The sequence below is a fragment of the Sander vitreus genome, chromosome 5, assembly GCF_031162955.1.
Source record: "Sander vitreus isolate 19-12246 chromosome 5, sanVit1, whole genome shotgun sequence".
NCBI classification, from domain to species: Eukaryota; Metazoa; Chordata; class Actinopteri; order Perciformes; family Percidae; genus Sander; species Sander vitreus.
Genome location: NC_135859.1, coordinates 25389236 through 25410979, shown reverse-complemented (window position 1 = coordinate 25410979; position 21744 = coordinate 25389236). Strand labels below are relative to the sequence as shown.

Genomic DNA, 21744 nt, shown 5'->3' with positions numbered 1-21744 from the left:
AAATCCTTCTCTGCTCTTTTCCCCCCAAAATATCAGTTGCATCATTTGTGTTGAAAATGCAACATGGGTTGGACTGCACACTTAATTGAGGCTACAGTAGGCATTGGTTAAAATCTGTGGACAAATTGTGTTTATATGTTTTCCAGACGTTTCATAAGCCCCTTTCCCACTGGCCAAAAAACCCACTAACACCCACTAACATCTGGCTTTTGTCTTTAGTGGGAAAGTGGCCAATGACTCTGCAGTAGTCACGGGTAGTTATCGGCTCCACCTCGGTTTCGGCAGTGATGGAAACATGACACTTAGGTGGACATGCTAAATTAGCCCCTTTTCCGGCGTGATGCTATGCCGCTAGTCGGTAACTTCTGCGACTCTTTTGCGTCATTTCAGCCACAAATTCTGTCCATCCCCACCCAAGCAGCGCTTGAACATCGTTCCAAATTATTGGCAGCAAGATTGAAAGAGAGAATGAGTAAGTAACAGATATCCAAAAGAGGTAACCACTGTAACATTTCCACTGGCCTTCATGCTGCTTTTTAGTGTTTAATAACCCTGTTTTCCAGCACGTTTGTGATGTCAAATGTGACAGACCAGAAAAAAAAACAGAAAGCCTATCATCAAATTTTAGTTTCCCGCATTTAAAAAATAAACATATACATGCTAATTTTGGTGGAAAAGGGGTAATACATCATCTAAATATTAATATAAATTGTGACAAAACCCTCCATAACAAAAGTAGGTTTTCAAAGGGCCATTTTGATTTGTGAGTGCGTGTGTGTGTGTGTGTGTGTGTGTGTGTGTGTGTGTGTGTGTGTGTGTGTGTGTGTCTAACTCACCCCAGCTGGTCTGTCAGGTTCCACAGTACACTGGGTGTGGGCATTAGTGGTGAACCGTCATATAAAACCACTGAGGCTCCCACTGCCAGAGCAGACACCAGCCAGTTCCACATCATCCAGCCGGTCTAAAAACAGGGCGCACACACACACACAGATACATTCACAGCGGTTGGTTAATCTGGTATAAACACTCCTTTCTCATCAACATGGGTAAACGGGTAGCAAAATGGACAACAACTGCAGACTGAGTCTGAGTGAGTTATGTATCTGTTTTTTCGGCATGCTGAGCTACTGTTTTGGCATCATCCCCAATACATATGCATGTTGATGGTAATGTTAGCTCTACAGACAATTGTCAGCGGACAGGATACATGTGTATACTGCATGAGGCATGTACACAATTCCAATTAGCAGTTAAACAATTAGACACTGAATCGATTAGTCAATTGACAGAAAATGAATCAACAATTCTGTTAATCAATTAATCACTGAGGTCATTTATCGTGCAGATATGCCAAATATTCGCTGAGTCCAGGTTCTGAAATGTGAGGACTTACAGCTTTTCTCGCATTTATATCATTGTAAATGTAATACATTTGGGTTGGACTGTTGGTCGGACAATAATAAAAAATGTGTCGATATGATTGTGGGCTCTGAAAACCTGTAATAGTCATACTTCAAAAATGGTCTGCCATCTTAGACAATAAACTCCTAATCAATTTAACTAAATTGACAGATTAACTGATCATTAAAATAATCAGTAGTTTCAGCAGAAATCTCGACAACTCTAAATAGGCAGATATTCAGTTACAGGTTGACTAAACAGAAGTAAGTGTGCATCTTATATTTTTCAAATAGGAGCTACTTAATCACGATAATCTTAAAACGTCCTTGTATGATACCAATGCTGCCTAACAGAATCAATTTCTACATCAAGAAAATGTGCGCTCATCTATTTGTTCCCAACAAAATGTGTCAAAAAACCCAAACCACCCTGAATTTCAATTTTGCACTAATCACGTGTAAACACAAATACACACCACACAAAAATTGCAGCTTTAGTCAACATAAAATTATGTTCCTCAGTGTTTATCATCAAAAAGGAGCTACATTGCACATATCTCACCTTCAGCACTCAATGCTGCTTATTAGACAATATACAGTATGTTTGTGTGAGCGTATGCGTGTGCCTTTGTAACCAGGCTCATGATTAAAAATACCGCACATAACCTCACATGCTACCTCTGCTGGTAACTGAGATGAGACAACAAGAGAGCTGTGGAAAGTTTCCCCAGACATTGTGGTACTATAAGCATGTCACTTCTATTGTGAAACGGTTGTGGACCTACCGTGGTGTAGTAAATGATGACATCACTGCTGGTCATATTGCCATGGAGAATGTGTTCTTTCACGTGTTGGATGAGCGTGCCCTACAGAGACCGAAAGACAAACGCGCGAGAGAGAGAGAGAGAGAGAGAGAGAGAGAGAGAGAGAGAGAGAGAGAGAGAGAGAGAGAGAGAGAGAGAGAGAGAGAGAGAGAGAAAGAGAAAGCGAAAGAGAGAGAAAGAGAGAGAGAGAGAGAGACAATTCATTTTAAGATTTTGACACCTGCATATTGCACGCTGTAAATTAAATATTCCATCTTATAACAATATATGTTCTAAAAGGTTCATGAACCCCATTCTCAGTTGCGCAAAATAAAATATGCATCAGATCAGGACTAATACACAAGCATTTCTTTTGAAAATCACAGTTGGGTAGGTTATTATCGCTGGTGCTGAGTATAAACTGTATGAGTGTGTGTGAATGGGTGTGCTTTAGTTTTTAGCCTATGTGTATGTTCCTGTTCACATAAACAGGTCCTGTGTGTGTGTGTGCGTGCGTGCGTGCGTGCGTGTGCGTGTGCGTGCGTCTTCTTTGGCAGGACTCAGCTGCCATACCCGTCCTTTGGTGCATGCCATCTTGCTACTGACAGCATGTTAACAGAACCGTAACGAAGCAGAAAGCGCAACAGTGCCGGGGCTAATTGGTAGAGCCAGAGAGGACTGCCAGCGTCGCAATACGAAATGTTTTCACCAACGCATTACTGTCCAATTATCGGCAGCATGGGGAGAAGGAGGGTGCACAAAAACATAGACAGAGAGGAAGATAATAATAGAAAGAAAGAAAAGTGGGCTAGAGAAAAGAAGAAGTAAATGAGGGGGGAAAAAAACCTAATTAGAGAATCTGAAAAGGAGGACTAAGTGAAAACAAATTGAAAATGCATGCAAGTTAAGGATAGCAAAGCCAATGTGAAAGAAGGTGGGATGATGAAGCAAAAACAGAGAAAAATGGAGGTAGAAAAAATGAGTGTGTCAGTGAGGGAGAATGTTTTGTGAAAATAGTGTTAACTCGTTTTGAATGTTGAGTGTTTCAGCCTTCAAAGTGCAGTGGTCCTTTAACAATCAAACATTCATCTGACACTCTCCCTCACTCAGATGTGGTATGTAGCAGGAAGAAAATGTCATCCACACGCTCTCCTGACAGCAAATAACCTTTTAAGGATCTGCTGATGGAGGTTTGCTGCTATCTTGTGGTGGGAAATGTAATATAAACCAAAATGACAGGCATACAGTTACTACGACTGTGACGCTGGTGAAGTTATTTGTATAATTTGATTAAAAAGATTACATTGTTTTTAAAAGTACTGTAAATTAGATGTGTGATAGATTGTTGCAATAATAATAAGCATTTGCATAAATCAAGCATATCAGCAGTTCCTATGTTGATAAGAACAACACAAACTTGTAAAATATACCTTTTAAAGTACACTTAGAACAGTTCTTTTACAATTACAATTTGTAATTAATCGTAAGTTAACTACGGACAATCATGCTATTAAATATTTTAATCGATTGACAGCCCTAGTTTTATTACATTTTCAATAAGGTGCAAATGTTGTTTTCTGGCGTAATTATAATTATTACATTATTGGGTGCTAGAATGGGGGTGAGTTATCTGGAGAATATTAAATATCACGACATTTTTGTCCAAATACCTAAATATCGATAATGCGACAATATTGTAGGTTTGACTAATGGTGCTTTCACAAAATATTTACACAATGAGATTTTTGATAGATAATCATCAGTAATATGGATACTGACTAAGTGGGTAAAGGCAAATAATTGAACAGCTAAAGAAGTCTAGTACGTTCAGAAAATTACATCACTTTACTGTAATGTAGCCTTTAAAACCAGAAAAGACAACACTTATGTCATATAACGATATCCAAAATCTAAGACTATAGTCTCATGTTACAACGTCAATATAATATCGATATATTGCCCAGAGGTCCAGACAAGATACTTAATAGACCTTGTGCTTGTGGTGAAGGATTTTTCAACTGCAAAGGTCAATCATTAAGTTTAAACCTTAGCTTTAGAAATCCTTAAAGTGTTGGGAACAAAATTAACATTTGACCATTTATAATGCCATAACTGGGCAAACTCTACCTGCTGATCAAGATAGATGATTTGAAAGCTCAGCTAATACAGCTAATAAATGGACCTTGAGGTGAGATTTTCTCAACTTTAGAATTAAAGTAATTACTTACAATTACAATTGCAATTGCTTTCTTCCCCTCTGCTTTTCTTGTCTTTGTTCTTCTTCTTAAAAACTCTGGCCTTATTGAGAACATTTCCTTCCATATGTGTATTATAATAAATGGTGTGCACTGAATGGCAAACTGTACATGTGTGCCAACTCAGAAGAGCTTTGCAAACAGATGTGACCAGCGTGTGCTAATCTGTGTGTGAGAGACAGCTGCGGCCCGTCTAACCCTTGTGGAGCAGTAACACAAACTGTCCAACAAAAATGGCAACAGAAGTGTCACTTTGTTTTGAATTGTAAATGTATCTCTTATTCCAAATGTTTTACATAATGTAATAAATTATATGTTAGAAAATCACAAACAACAATACAGGATGACCCATGGGTCAGCTAGTGAGATGCAACATTCCTTCTATTATTAATAAAAGGATCAGCACTGTCTGAGAAATTGTGTTTGTGCACGCTCAACAAAGAGAGGGAGAGTGTTCCATATTTATGATGTTATTTGACAATATTTTTTCTTTTTTCTTACCCCAGCAGAGTGGACCATACATTTAGGAGCTCCTGTGGTGCCAGAAGAGTACATGATGAACAGAGGATGACTGAATGGAAGCTGCTCAAACTCCAGCTGCGGAAACTGGTCGGCCTCACCACGCCCAGATGCCAAGAAATCATCTATAAATACACTGCCAAGATAAATAAATAAATAAGAAGAAAATTAAAGAAACAACTGATACAATATACTGTATAAGCAAGAGAACATATCTCTGACCTGCTCTTAAACCCTATTCGCACGGGATTAGTATCATCCGGGGACCTCGTGTGATTTAGAAATGACCCCCCCACATCTGAGTTTCGTATGGCGCATTCGCGGGATAAGCAAAGCCCGCTTTTACTCGAATTTATGGACATATCTGTACCCAGAGAGTTGACGGCCAGGGCGAGGCCGCCGCACCGCACTTGTGTCGGGGTTCCGTATCTTTTTGGGCCAGGCCCGGTAGAGGCTACCAGAGGCTCATACCCTATCATCCCCACCGTGGCTGCAACCACACAGCATCACCGTTAGCCCTCGGACAAAGCCGTAGGGAGCGCGTCAACTCGGGGACGAAGGTCTCCGGTCGGGCAGTGGTCCACACTTAGCCTGGGAAACCCCTGACGAACTTCAGGCAAATTTGAGATTTGCTCTGCAAGTCAGTCTGGCCAAGAGCCCATTCAAGCCCATTTCCAATTTTTCCAAATCGAGGCACCAATCACAACCGTTGAGACGGGCTTTACACGATGACTATAGCGCAGCGACAGCAAGCAGCTTCTCGTTTACATTCAACATGACGGCCACCAAAGCGCAGCAACCCGTTGATACCGCTGTCACTGCTACGTCACCCGGATCGTTGGTCTGATTGGTTGAAGGACTATACAATTGCGCCCAGAGGCATTTGAGCGGCGTCACGTTGGTGACGCCCCTTTGGAAATGGGCTGTGAATGAACCTTGCCCAGACCCACTCTTAGTTACAACTGAGGAGGGTCTGGTGTCAACCAGGCTAGTCCAGACTAGGTTGGTCACGAAAGGCGGCGTCCACAGCCCCCCGCGAGCCCATATCCGTCTTCGCGAGAGGGATAAAAAAAATAAGCACACAGGAAACAAAAACCTTGAAAAAATGATATACGACCCCGTCAAATCACAGACATGTCGATTCGCACGGGACTAATATTATCACAGGACCTCGGTGTTCAGTGAAATATGGTAGGTCATTTGCGGGGGAATTTATATTATACAGACATGGCCGATTCGCACGTCATTAAGATCACAGACAACCTCCGTAATTAATACAAATGACCAGAGATCACCAGGTAATACTAATCCCGTGTGAATAGGGCTTTAGTCCTATAAAAAAGTCTGTTTCAGTTTCTCAGTTTTAAAACTTCAGCGTAGTTGCATCCACAGACACCCACCTGTTGGGGATCTTGGAGAGGTCAGTCTCGTGTTTGGAGCGAGCGTAGGGAATCACCACTATTTTCTGCAGGTCAGGCAAACCTACAGAGAGATAGAGGGAGAGGCTGATGCTTTGTTTGTTTCTTTACTCTATAACTTCGTGAAAAGCTAAGAGATTCAGAATCACAGTGTTATTTCCATGAAGGTGCTCCGAGCAAGGCACCTAACTTTACATCTTCTTCTTTATTCTTTATTCTTCCGACAGTTTAACTTTAAACACTTTTAAAACCCAGTAAAGCTCCTTTTTTCCCTCTACTGGCCTTTACCCTTTTTACATGTTAGCAGAAAGTCCTTCTAAGTTTTAATTTCTGTAAAGAGACCAAATCATCTAGATATATATATACAAAAAATACATGTTGCACAGTATGACTGTCTCTGTACATACTCCGGTCACTTCAGCAGGTTTTCTCACACACATTAGTTGAAGAAGACAAATGTATTTGTTATTCTCTATCGTGCATTGATGGTAATCGTGGCGTAAAAGCAGACACTTAAACCAAAACAAATTACAAATGTATGGTCAGACACATTGTGTGGTTGCCGACCTTTGACAACACTGGTCAGCTTTTCCATGTGGTCATGTGTTTTGCCGTTGTAAACCACAGCGGCAACAGAGAAGATCAGCTTGGGCTGGATTTGAGAAAACCTGTCAAGGACACCCTGAGACCAAAAAAAGGGAGAGAAAGAGGGTTAAAACCGAAAAACACTGGAGTAGATAGGTGGACAGGAAAGGCACATCAAAATAAAAGCCATTATTTACTGAAGTAATAACAGTAAATGTATGCCCTGAATTGAACAACTTTAACTCGCCTTCAACATAATTTGTCTTTAAGGACAGATAACACCATTACAAAACAGGAGCATATTAGTGTTAGCAGAGAATGAAGGAAGCTATGACAGAGAACAATGTAATTCAGATGGATGAGATGAGCTCAAGACAAAATGCATGAGGAATTTAATGAAGAGTCTGCATAATATACCTTCATCTTGTACATCTACATTCCTACCTTAAAGCGTAAACGGGACAAATATAGTCAAATAACTTCCTACTAAGGAATGAAAAAAAGGTTTTTATTGTAAGTGTAGTTCTCTGGTCTGCCAGACAGGGCAGTAGCACACCAGAAACAAGAAGCGAAGACCATGATGGCAGAAAGACCATTGAGGAAAGAATTGCCGTCGGATGAAGTCAATTGAACGCTCACTCACACAGGATAGGTTGCCAGACAGACCTGCTACTCCTTTTCCTCTTCATGTTTATGTTTGTTTGCATATGTGAGTCTGTTTTGCTACAATCATGGGTCCCCTATAAGAATTGATAAAAGACCATTGACCCAGTACAGCTCAGTACTGTAGATGGAGGAATGAGCTCTACCAGGATTAAGAGATAAAGATTGCCACTCTGGCACTAGTACTCAGAATAGAGTCCACACAAAAAGACATATGCTATGTCTAAAGCAGCAGATTCAATAGGTTTGGTTTAGTTAATTTGTACTTGGAAAATAAACTTGAGATTAAGGCTCTCAAAGCGCCCTATGTGGGAAACTGTTTCTTTTATAAATTCAAGTTTCAATGACTAAATACAATGAAAAAATAAAGTGTTGATGGTATAAAAAAAACTAAAATATTCGTAAATAAAGACACACGAGCCACAAACATGATAATACAGCCCTTACGTTGACTCCAAAGTCGACAGAGGTGGAGCTCCAAATGGCTCCAATGCTGGCTGCTGCTAACATGGCCTCCACTGCATGGATACCATTGGGCAGGTAGCCTAAAGGGGGAGAGGGGAGGTAGAAATCACAATGAATTATTTAATTTAAAAACAGCTATAGATGTTAGTAGGGCTGGGTATCGTTTGAATACTTGTTTCGATACCAATTTTATTAAACAAAAAGAAATTACAACATTACGGCACAAAGCTTTTTTATTTATGCTTTAGCCCTTACTACGTGAGCCCCGTCTCTGTGTAACGTAGAGTTTTTCCTGCGTGTCTCTGCGACGTGTAATGTTAGACGGCCAATCACAAACATTATTAGATCTTGGTAGAAGCACGCTGCATGTTACTTGGCTCCCTGACTCTGATGAGATTTACTCCTTGGGTATTGAATGACGAGGCATTTTTCGATACTACGGTCGGTGCCTAAAAAGTATTGAATTCGGTACCCAGCCCTAGATGTTATGGAGTTTAAAAATCAAGTGTTATGATTCTGATGGCATCATATGTGACAAGAACCTAGACATTTGAGATCAAATATAGCAATACAGTTTATTCAGTATGTACAGAAATTAAAGTACAGTATAGTACATTATAGTAGAAGGAAAGTCAGGAAATTATTGTTTGTTAGATTCAACTAGGTTATGTGATATCTAGCAGTAGTAAAATGAGAGCAATTGGATGTGTTATGTAGTCTTATAAATGCATGATACCACATAGTAGGGCCCCTCACTGAGAAAATAGAGGAAGAAGACAAAGAGAGAGGAGGGAAGAGGGAGAGCCGGAAACATATTGAGCAGAAACAATCTGGATAGAAGGAGGAGAGAGAAAAATGAGAATGTTAAAAGAGAGAGGGGGGTTGGAGAGTTGGAGAGAGGTGATGAATATCAACCAGGGCAGTGAGAATATTTCATTCTTAACAAGCAGGGCTGCGATCACAACGGCTGTCTTGCTGTGATATACTCCTTGAGCAATAAAGGAAATTTATTAAAAAAAAGTCTTTTCACTGGACTGAGTCAGACAATCAGAGAGACAGAGAGACAGAGAGACAGAGAGAGAGAGAGAGAGGTTGACAACTGTACCATGGAAAATAAAGAACACCAAATAGGAGTGCATACATTGCCATGTTCATTTCAGCCAGTACCAATATAGACAATTTTCATCTCACTGCAATGCTATCATGCCTCTCGTATTCACTGGATTTAAATACTATACACTTTATCTGTGATGCCTGATGTCAATGTAGCCCTTCAGCCAGGGTAAAACCCAACTAAATAAAACGACTAACTAAAACTAAGAACTAAACTAGGGATTGACCGATTATCAGCCCTGGCCGATTATCGGGCCGTTTTTTGGCAGTTTGCAGATTATCTGTATCAGCGTTTTATTTGCCTGATAACAGATCAAGTTAACTAAAAAGTGTACTACTTTGGCTCGGCTACAGCTCTGTGTCTGTCCCTCTGCTTCTGTTTCACTAACCACTGAGTCTGACTTAATGTCCCGCCCACAACACTATCTTTTACTGTGTATTATGTTGAAAACGTTCTAATCTATTAAATAATTGTTTAAAGCATTTAAACCAAGTTTTGTGCTGGAGTTTGTAACATTCTAAAATCTTAATTTTGACACCCTAGATTTTCATTTTCACTATAAATGCACATCGGTTCCAAACATCGGTTATCAGTTTCATTAACTACTAATAATCAATATCGGCATCGGCCTTGAAAAACCAGTATCGCTCAATCCCTAAACTAAACTGAATGTATTGCATTCAAATGTGATTAATAAAGGTTTTATTTTGACAGAAAAGAATAAAATAGTTAGTTATGGCTAAAATAATTGACATGAAGTAAAAAAGCAAGGATTGGCCAGCCTTAAGAGCTTCTTTGTTGATAACATGTATCTAATCTAGCATGATAAAACAATAAAACAGCCGATAGTTCCAGCAAAGCACTCTGGTCTAAGGCTAACGGCAACCATACTGTCACTTCCTATGAATCATGACTAATCAGGACTGTATTGGTTGCTATGCTGACTCCTGCTGTAACCAGGAAGCTGATCGTGGCTGGATGACATTTCAGGCTGACAAATCACCATCCTGCTACTCCGGCTCTACAGACACTCACATAAATCATTATCCTCTCACACTGGACCAGGATAAATAGAGTCACAGATCATAATTTGACTACAACACCTTGCTTGACTGCTTCTGTGGCCACTGTTATGAATCACTATATTGATATGCTGGAACAACACTGCTTACACGTCAAAGCAACACACTGCTGCTCCTATCTGATTAATCATACTGTACATACTGCTATACCACTTTTCAGGTTTGTGGATAAAAACTGAATGAAAGTCAACATGCCTTTCAGGATGTTAATGGCTACTTTGGTGTTACACCACTTCTTTGCTCCTTCGTAATAGTTCAATTTAATATAAATCAAATGCATCATCACAGTGCTATTGTTCTAAAATTTGGCTACTGTCTTTTTATCCTACCAATTTATGAAACATCCATTCAGTAAAAGGCCTTGAAAAGTACCAGGAGATGCAGAAAAACTCTGAATTTGTTGGATTCATCCCATTAGAATTTTAATTTTAGTCATGTCATGAGCAGTGATTGGATAATGGTTACAGAAACAAGAATGTGACCTAGGGACCAGTGGTTTGAAATCACTGACAAAAAACTTGTGTGACCTGCATCCTTCATGGACAATTTCTGTGAACATGCCCTGGAGGAAGGCTCCTACCCCTGTACATTGGCAATACTGTAAGAATGTAATGCAAGAACTGTTGAGGAGAGGAGAGGAGATTTAACCAGAGATAAACCAAGTTGACCCCACGGGTGCAATGTTGTAGAGCTTACATGATTACCACTTTAAATCACAACAGCCTGACTAGTATTTCAGTCTTGATCCTAGCCTAAGATCAGCACTGAGATCTTCCAATATAATGTGATAAGATGGTTGCTAGTACACATTTCTTAGTCACCTGGAAAACTCTGGGTGGAGTCAGTTGAGGTGTTGTCTTTAAAATTCCAGTGAAGTACAACATGTCCTGCCGCAGAGTTTGTACAAAGCAACTTTTATTAGTACTAAACAAGAAAATAATGATCTGAATGACATTGTTTTCCTGCTAACATGGCCACATTTGGAATAACTCACATCCATACGAAACAGGCCACACGTTACATAGTCCACGTAGTGTGTGTGAGAAGTACCGATTCCACAAGGAAGTGTGTGCTACAGCAAAATGTGCCCTGCTGGTCTTCAGTTTTAGCTCATTTTGTTTAAATGTACAAGCTGCACCTGACGTTGAAATTCAAGTGGTGTAATTTCTATAATTAAAACCATTTTTATTTTGTTTGTTACATACTATTTTACATGATAATGCTGCTTTGTTTCATATTACTGACCTGACATTGTTATTACTGAACGGTAACGGTAAAAGACTGTGGTTGCACAGTGTGTTTTTAATGATACAAAAAATAAATAAATATAAATTCCCCAATAGATGAAGAGTGGCCGTAAAGGCTAGCAAGCTTCATAACAGGCTGCAGGGTGATGTTGAAGGTGATAGGACCAAAGGGTAGAGCAATGGATCGAAAATGTGCATGAAGGGGAGAATGCATATGTGTGTCTGTGCATGAGTGTGTGTCTCTGTGTGTGTGTGTGTGTGTGTGTGTGTGTGTGTGTGTGTGTGTGTGTGTGTGTGTGTGTGTGTGTGTGTGTGTGTGTGTGCTGGGTTGGCTCTTTTCCTGCTATAAAGCTTCATCAGCTAAGTGCCTATATATCTCCTGGATTACAGACACTGACAAGACATTTAAGTTACAACCTGGGTAGGGACAAGGACATCTCCGGCTTGAACATACAAGTGAGCTCATGACACACACGCAGATTTGTGTTTAGATATGTGAGGAAAGTAATAGGGAGAGGCATGAAGTAGCTGGTATCTATCTCTCTCTCTCTCTCTGTAGCTCCGTCTCCCTTTCTGGTCATCCCTCCAGTCGTTCTAATGAGATTCCCACAGCGCTTAAGTCATTTAGCTAATGGATTTCTCTACCACAATATCCATCGTCCCTCTGAGCATATATAGAGAGACACACACACACACACACACACACACACACACACACACACACACACACACACACACACACACACACACACACACACACACACACACACACACACAGACAACCTTGTTCAATATGAGCTCATGAACAACAGCCACAGATTTGAGTCACATTGCTACTTCAAAATAAAAGCAGGAATCTTTTTGAACATACAAGGGCCAGAGATTATAGGTTTCTTGATCGATTTTTTATACTGTACTGATTATGTCAGAATAGAGTACTATGGTTGGCTTCAATTACCCCTTTTCTGAACATCCCAGGGAGCTGCACAGTACAACCACAGGTTCTCTTCTATTAACTACAGTTTTGTGAAGGGTGACTTAAATTTGTATTAGTTGTTGACAGAGGTCAAAATGTTCCTTTAAGACTTGTGTTTGTACAGATTTTTGTCCTTTTATACCTACATTTTTTGCCAAATTTCTGGGTCAAAGCCCTTGTGGTTAAGGACTGGCAGTACAACCCAGATGTCCTTTGCCCAATCAATTTTCAGCTCAGCATTTAAGCAATCTCTGTTTTTTTTAAATCCACAAGAATGTTCTGTAACCTCTGAACTATTGTGCCTGTTCTCTATTCATCGTTATCCAGACAAAAGAGGCTTGTATATGCTTGATATATTCAATCTAACTTGAGCAGAAAATGAAGTTGTTGTCATAGAATGAAAGGTTCAGGCATCTGAGATGCTACTATTTGGCAACTTCTGTGTAACTGAAGCACCTGATACTGACACAGCACAAACAGCTCAATACGCTCTGTGGCATCATGGCTGGAACGAGACAGAACAAAGAATGAAACAGAGACAGTGATGGATAAGATTCAGTGCAGTAACACATTCACATACACGTCCGTCCGTCCGAGACTTTTTTTATTACATTATACTTATTTTGGTTCTTGTAAATGAATAATATTTAAGATTACTGTTGCGGCAGTACAACCAGTAGAATATATGTATTATACATTTATGAGAGAGACGTAAACCTAACTACTGTGAATACTAATCAGACTGGATTCGTGCTCACAATGAATGTCATAACAAATTTACCAAACTGCAAATTGTGGAGGCTTCTGACACCCTTTATAACAGCTGAATGAAACAAACTAATCAAACTACTCTTGTATGGTTAACAATTGTATGTATGGGTGTGTATTTTTAAATCAGAAAACCTCTTAAGGCCACCAAACCTATTTTTTTCTTTCTTCAAGGAGTCTGGCCAACGAATAGTTCAGTTAAAAAGTCATGCTTTTGTTTGACAACCCTTAAGTAACTAAACCCCAGATAGCTGAGCAGTGCTAACAGCTCTATATGCTACGGAGGTGGAGGAGATAAGCTTTTAGCATTTGACACTTGAATTGTTTTCAAAAGATGTTCTGTTCACAAATTGGGGTGGGGAACTGTACTGTACTATAAAATGCATTGAAGTTGCAACGGTGCTACTAAGTTTGCAGTTGTATAAATTTGCAGATCTGGACGAATGTACTGGACAGCGGGACGTTGCAGAAAAACATGCATCCTCAGCCATTCCTCCTTGTACAAATATGGACTTTGAAAAAACTAAATGGTGACTTTCAGAAAGAGCTGCAACGTGTGCCAAGACAGCCAGCCCTCCTTACCAGCGAGCACAAACACACAGACAGAGCTATAGCAACAGAGCCCATGTTCAACTCATGCTGTAACAAGTTTTAAATACGAAAGAAAGAAGAAGAAAGGAGGCGATGAAGAAGATTGGAAGACAAAGGGGAAAAAAGGAAACAAGTCAGGAGGAGAGCAATTGATCTATCTAGCAACTAATTTGGTTGGTAATCAACCATCACTTGGCTGATGGAAAATGTTTTATAAAATGCTGATGCCATTTTTTCCATACTCTCTTGTTTTCCCCCAGTGAGACAGAGAGCAATACATTTGAGACTCACCTACAACCCTGTCTCCAGTCTGGATGCCCATCTTTCTCATGGCTGCAGCAAACAACGACACATCGCGCCTCAGCTCCCCAAACGTCACCTTCACAATCTCATCGTTTGCCTCCGCTGCAAACAGAGACACAGAAACAGAGATAAATATGTACATTTCAAAATAATATTGTTAAAGCTAAGGACACATAGGCTTATTGTACTACTTATACTTGATATACATGCCAATAAAACCCCTGAAATTCAAATCCAAAGATCAGAAAAAGAAAAACAGAGACACAGAGATGGAGACATAAATAGAGAATGATAGTGGGGCAGGACAGAGCCACAGGCAGGAACAGGCCTTGTTGTCTCTTGAAGTAATAGTTTACTGACATTCACAGAGGCTCCACGGCATTGTGACTAATGGGCCGTCTAATAATTACATTACAGGTCCTGCAGAAGGTGGTGTGCATGTGTGTGTGTGTACATGTGTGTGTGAGAGCCCACTCTCCCTCATATACACAGATAGGCAACAAAGAAGTGCCAATGCATTAGTATGTGACAGCCCTGAGAGATAGATGAGGGAGCGGCAGTTCATCTATTAACAAAGTGACGTATGCAGCCTTGCGCTCACCGCTGCATCAATTCTGTGCTTAAATGCAACCTCCACTCTGTTCTTTCATGTCTTCCTGACTTTCTGTCTGTTTAGTTCATTTGCGAATAGTAGACAATTATGTGCAACTCAGGAGAGAAAACACCCCAATCCCTAACACATACTGTACAGGTAAACTGGGAGGGAGAGACCCACAATTTGTTAAAAGTCACCATGGGAAAAACTGCAAAAGCAGCAGACTGCAGAAACAGTAGGTAAGGCAAACAAACAAACAAAGAAAAATACCATGTAAACTGAACTTGCACTGCACAGGTATGACCACTCTTAGTCGATTACTCAACTAATCGGCCATTTTGGTCTTAGTCACCTAAAATGTCTTTAGTCGTTGACTCTTTTCCAAGAAACGGATGAGCACATTTCTGTTAAACACAAAATATAAAGTGGTGCTTTTGCATAATTCTTTGTGGAGAAACCGATCATAAAAATAAACTAATTGATGAGTCGACTAAATCATTTGAATGTAAGTCGAATTTCTTTAGTCGAGCAGAGCCTTAGCCCTGCGTGATTTGAATGTGTGTTTTAGATGGGAGGTGTGTTTCATGAAATAAAACAAAAATGAGCGCTGTGTTATGCGTGTTTTTTTTCTTTGCTCAATGCAATGCATGCATTTAACACTGCCAGGATTATGGATTTGATTCCCACTGGAGATCAATAAAGCCAACATTCAAGGTGCAGCACTGTGTTACATATATATTGCTGTATATTACATAGTTTGTATTCAGCAAACAATACACTTAATATACTTACTTGCAGCATAAAGAGCTACTTTGTCCTGGTCTGCATGTTTGAGCAAGTTCTCAGCGTAGTTGAGCCGAGCTCCTTTAAACCACTGTGGGACATCCGAGATCCGTTTGGATACATCCACCACCTGGTATACACCCATAGAACACACACAGGAGAGACACAGCATTGTTGTTGACCATGCAGTTTAAAGGTTTGGTGCTTTTGCTGGCACAGAATTGGGGATAATAATAATAGCCTAGTCCACTGTGCATCACTGTTACAAAAGGATTGATTGTCTGTTTATTGTCTCCCTGTCTTCCATTCAATGTCTGCTGGGACAGCGAACCTAAGAAAGTGTTAAAGTGGATAAGAAAATGTATGTAAAAGAAAATAGGGCAATAATTCAATATGATAATTCATGTCTTTCAATGATACCATGATATACAATTACAGTGTCTATATTAATAAAAACAAGCACATACTAACCTAAATGTGAAATAGTTTGAGGGAATATCTTTTAAAAACTGCGGGTGTTTTTTTTACATCACACTATTTGTGTGCTCAATGGAAACATAGTCAGTGTATAGCTGGAAAAAAAACCATATCTACTGTATTTATTTTCTCCATAATTTCACTTGAAACTGTTATGTTCATTTTGCACTTAAGTTCACTCAGTACTTTTCATTTGTGAAGCATTTAATTCACACAGGAGTATACAAAAAAGGCTTTATAAAGTTGATATTTCATATAGACTATTTATTTATGGAATTACACATTCTAAATCATGATATATATCGTTGTCGAGATATGAAATGACCTATATCGGGTTAGAAGATTATGGCCATGTCATCCAGCCGTAGTAAAATTTTGTGATGTGGAATGTGTACAAACAGGGTGTGTTAACAACATGACACAGCACCTTAATCTCAGACACCATTAATTACCTCATGCACCCACCTGAGTGGCTATATCCTGGAACTGAGCAACATTAAGATGCTAGAGAGTCAAATTAAATAATGACAAATTAAGATCATTCTAAATCAGTAAAACCTCCCTTTTCCAACTGGCATTGGTACAATAATAGGTGCAATTCTAATGTTACCAAATGGTTGTGTGCCATTATAAGCCTTAAAGTCTTTGAGTTTCAGACAGAGTGGGAAACGATCACAAACTATCAGCAAAAAGAAATGTGCCATATGTACATGTTAAGTGCAGATTGGACTTTTCTAGCAGCCACTGTTTTCAAAAATGTTTTTTGTCGAAAGGTTAAAGCAGGGTATGAATTAACTATGTATCTGCTCATTAAGGATGAATCATATTAGATTACTGCCTTTGCATATAAAAATGACTAAGGAAGACTCTTAACCAACTCATAGCACAACATTTAAGTTATTTAGTAATATTTACAATTCAATGGGCCTCAGTCACTAATTTTTTATCTCAAATCTCAGCACACGTATTGTCTCTAATCTATATTTATATATGTTAATACAGATTATTTGAGCTACTGGATACCTGAATTTCCCCAAGGGGATGAATAAAGTGTCTATCTATCTATATGTGAATGAGAAAATGGAGGCAGTCTGAATTAAAAATAGAAACCAAACATGTTAATTGGCTGGCAAGCCACAGGAGCAAGCCAATGGGACATAACAATAACATAAGATGGATGCAGTGGATACGCAACCTATTGAGGGATTTCCCTCTTTCATGTAACCAGAATCACTGCCAGCTCTGAGAACACATAGTTCCAGACAGCTATGTGGCTATGATATGTGTGCTGCAAATCATATAAAACAATAATGAAATATTTTACGCCATTTGCCATCATCAAATATAATAATCAAATCAACACAGAATTTTGTATTACATTTAAATAAAAACACATTTTGGAAATGCAATGGAAAAATGCTGAAAATAAACAAAATAAAACTCTTATAATATTTAATATTGTTTTGGGTTTTTTACCCTTTACTGCTTTAAGACTAGCAATAATCCCCAAAACGAAGATGTGTGTATCAATAAACTCATGGGCTAAACTTTGTTTTTACATACAAGCATTTTGGAGAAAACATGAATCCCACCCATAACAATGCAGCAGACTGGCAGAGTTGAAAATTACCACCATGAAAAAAAACTCCCACAAGTGAAATGCTGGTCATTCATTGAATCTTTATGGTGAGTTTTTTTACTCTGCCAGCCATTTCAGAACCTAAAAAACTAAGTTGTTTGCAATATTCTATTATATCTATTCGATTTTTTCATAGGATTTTGTTCATATTTTTATTGTCAGATTCCCTGGTAAAGTGCCTGTTAAATGTTAGGCTGACATCGAAACCATTCTCCTTCCGGATACAAAGTACCAGCAGAGGTTGGACTCACCTCCTCATATGGTTTGGAGCTGACTACTCCACAGAAGCGCCACACTTCTGCCCAGAAATCTGGATAGCTGTCCACCGACCACTGGTACAGGTCATTGTAGTTGGCTAGAGTATAGAGAATCTGTGATTACTACAGATGTATTACAAAACATATTAACTTACAGGTGTGACTATCAGCTCAAAACATATAGTGTGTCAAGTTGCTACAGTTTAGACTAAGAGGTACAGACTAATGTACAAGTACCTCTAAAGCAAAACAAGCTGAGATTTATAATGCAACCCTTGGGAGATCTGGACTACCAGATTGGAAACCACTGATTTAAAGGAAAGGTTGTCCTCTCAGGCAGCCGCTTTGGTAGCTTAGCCAAGAACACATACTGTACACTAAGATTCTTTATGCATGGTAAAAAAAAAAAAAAAAAGAAAAAAAAAAAGAGAGAAACTAGTTCTTGAAGAGAAGAAAAGGATTTTAGTTTAGTAAGGACCCAAAGAAATTAAAGCAAACGTAGTTTTGAAAATTAACAAAGGTGTTCAACTCCATTTTTTTTATTTGACACAAATAGATTTACACACCAGATGTCGTCACACCCGCTCCCATCTCTCCTCAATTACGTAACTCACTCACACTCTCTCTCTCTCTCTCTCTCTCTCTCTCTCTCTCTCTCTCTCTCTCTCTCTCTAATAACCGACGGAATAGGTACAATACCTGCAAAGATATGCGGATTCACTGTCTCTTCAGTACCCCCTTATGGTTGCACACCAAAGCTAGCTTGAAACATTATACTGCAAAGCAGCTTCAGACAGTGGTAATTTAGAGTATACGCTGCCTGTAAAGTAAGTACACTATATCGACAGATAGCAGCGGAGAGACGCTGTTTCTGTATTCAGCTCAGATATCCAGCTTCGCAGGCTCAATAAAACCCGACTTGTATTCATTGCACAGCTCTTTCTATGTCTCTCTGTCTGGGTCTTGTCTGTCTTCCTCCCTCCTCTCTACTCACCCAGATTAAGACCGTAGTCCTTATTGACCTGTATCCTAAACTTGTCCATATGTGTGTTCCTCTTGGAGTCCGGGTACCACAACACCTTGCTCTCCATATCCATAATTTTCTCGCTCTTCCCTTCCGTGTCTTTAGACATGTTTGTCGCGTCCATTTGTCGGCTGCCAAACACCGGTTAGCGCGAGCGCCTTGCTGAAGCTAAACTGTCCCTGAGGAGAGGGCTCTTGTTAAATTAGATGACCGGCTAGCGACTTAGTTTCAATGGCTTGGGAATTACAGTGCGCGGCAGCTAGCAAGGATCTGTCAAAGGCAAGCGTGGGGCTGCCAAGGAAAACTGACAGACCACGCCTCGGCGTCATGACGTAGCAGAGCGAGCTGGGTTCAAAAACGCACAGTGTTCAATATATACTACACATAAAACGGACTAAATTTCCTTGTATGTGTACCATAGACTGTTAATATTATATTAATATTTACAGTCAATGATGTGTACACATACTTGGCCAATAAAGCTGATTCTGAATAGCTCCCTAACTGAGTTAGATCATATTTAAAGGGGCCTCAAGACATATTAATGATTTTAGGGATCTGTAAATCTTCCGCCTATATTCACTCTTCTTATAATTTAACCACTACCACCACAGTAGCCTAGTGGAACTACTGGGATTTTAAAAGTGATTTAATCTAATCTATAGGTAAGTATATGTCCGGATTGGGATAATAATTCAGGCCAGGAATATAACAGCAATATAGCCCACGTATACTGTAACTTTTTTTCTGTTTACTCTTATACAGCCATTATCATGCTCCATTATGTCTCATACGTTGTTGCAGCAATTTCATAGGCCTAACCACTGTTGACCACTCGAAAATTGATTAAAATGGTAAAAAAATCCCTTCCAAAATACCACACCAAGACCTTGAGGAACACCACAGAAAAGTCCATGCTGTGATTTGATCAAAAACCTTTGACATGTGCAAATTTTTTTGTAAGAATTGCATTTTCCTGCGATTGGATGAGGAGCAGTTCTGTTATGGAAATTGCTCAGAAACCCCCTTATTATTACACCAAAGCCTTAGATCCTCTGCATGCCCTAGTTCCATAGTTTGTGGTTGTAAAGTACCACGAGGCTGTAATTATCCTGGTGGTCACAATAGGTCAACAGCAAGGTCAAGTTTAGAAAAAAATTATTCACAACAAATAAAAATGGCTACTATCACACATGAATAAAATTGGGCTTATTAAATCCACAAGAGCCTTAGCTTTCCAGTCAGACCCAATTTATGCAACTCAAAGACTGTTTAGGGACCCCAGTTTGCAGAAATATTGCAGAAACAACCTACACCATTTTATACTGCATGAGTAAAAGCTGCAGTTTTTGCCCCAAACTGCATTGGATTAGCATAAAGTGGACCAAGTGCTGTAGTTACATTCTGTAGAAGTCTTGAACATCTCCCACACGTGAACGCGCAATAGAATTGCATGAAAGAGTCTCTCATGCACGCGGGAAACTTGCCTGTCAAAATGAAGGATTTTGATTGGTCCTTTGCATACTGGTTCCACATCAGCCGACGGATCAGTCTATGCAGGAGGCGTATCATCACCGTTGGACTGGCGTGTCGTTTGACCAATGGCAAACTGGCTTTTGGTGCTTCAAAGGAGCCATATTAGCCAATCAGAGAGTAAGAACGTCGAAGCGTTTTAGGGGTGTGCCCAATCACTGAGACGGAAGAACGGCCCTCCTCAATGTCTGGTGGTGCCATCCAAACTTTTATTCATGATGTAAATTTTCGTTTATAGTTTAGCCATGTCCTATTTAGCAGTCTACTTTGCATTACTGTGTGCTAATAATTTTAATGGCTAAATAAATACTTTAGTCTCTCTCTCTCTCTCTCTCATGTACCATACCAATCCTAGTCCCTTGCACTGTTCACATTCATCAACCAAGTGCAAATGGTAATTGTTATCCATTAACATTAAACATTAACGAAAAAGGTTAAGGTAGGCCTACTAAAGAGACAAGGCTAACCAAAATGTTGTAAACTGTCTGACAATATTTTGTAATGTGGTATCAGCATCTGCTTCCTAGGACCCAGAGTCCAGATTGCAAAAATGCATACATGCTGTGAACTTTGACTCTGTCTTCTCAGTTTAGCCAAGTTAGTATACCATCCTCTTAATCACACGTTTTGACTATGCCTTTATCAAAAGGGCTGTGGCAAGACTTTGACAAAAGAAAAAATGAAAGGATGTTGGTGTAGGCTAATCAGCATTTATTATGTTGTTGCTATCAAACATAACTGATTGAATCTGGCATGGCTGAAGCATAAGAAATATTTCTCAAGGTTCAATGTTAAAAAAAGTAGTAGTGCTCATGTGTGGGACTTACCAACAGTGTGCATTCATGATGCATCTTTAAACAAACATCATTTGTTCTGCGGAGCGAGTGTTTTTATTTACAGTGGCTGTGTTTGATTCAAACTATATTATTGTAAATATTGTATGCCAAAACCAGTGCCTAGACTTTTTTTGGTTGCAGTAGCAAGTTTAAGCGTGCATAGACATCATAGGTCCCATCATTCTTTTGATTTAGTCTAAGACAAAATCCCCCACAACCTAATATTGGTGTGAACTTGGTCTCTTCTCCTAAAAATTAATTGAATTTCTTGTTGATTGTAAAATAATGTGCCTTTAGAGTGCCTTCTTTAAAAAGATTGCAAACCCCTGGCCTTTAGATAACTTTGTATACTTCTTAAATCTAGCTTATTAAGACTGTAGTCTCACTGAGACAAACCTTTTTGTGGCTGAT

The 21744-nt window shown here is 39.4% G+C and overlaps 1 protein-coding gene across 1 annotated transcript in view; it reads right to left on the bottom strand.

Annotated features, from left to right (window-relative positions):
- Positions 1–19273, bottom strand: part of aacs (acetoacetyl-CoA synthetase) — a 40808-nt gene extending 21535 nt beyond the window's left edge. Inside the window, exons 1-10 of the mRNA XM_078251231.1 lie at positions 18935–19273; positions 17935–18038; positions 15577–15697; positions 14178–14291; positions 8091–8188; positions 6963–7077; positions 6378–6459; positions 4960–5113; positions 2186–2266; positions 837–961 (exon numbers count right to left, since the gene is read on the bottom strand). Coding sequence (XP_078107357.1) covers positions 837–961; positions 2186–2266; positions 4960–5113; positions 6378–6459; positions 6963–7077; positions 8091–8188; positions 14178–14291; positions 15577–15697; positions 17935–18038; positions 18935–19088 — 1148 coding nt within the window. The 5' untranslated portion in view covers positions 19089–19273. The remainder of the gene's footprint in view (positions 1–836; positions 962–2185; positions 2267–4959; positions 5114–6377; positions 6460–6962; positions 7078–8090; positions 8189–14177; positions 14292–15576; positions 15698–17934; positions 18039–18934) is intronic.
- Positions 19274–21744: the final 2471 nt, after the last annotated feature.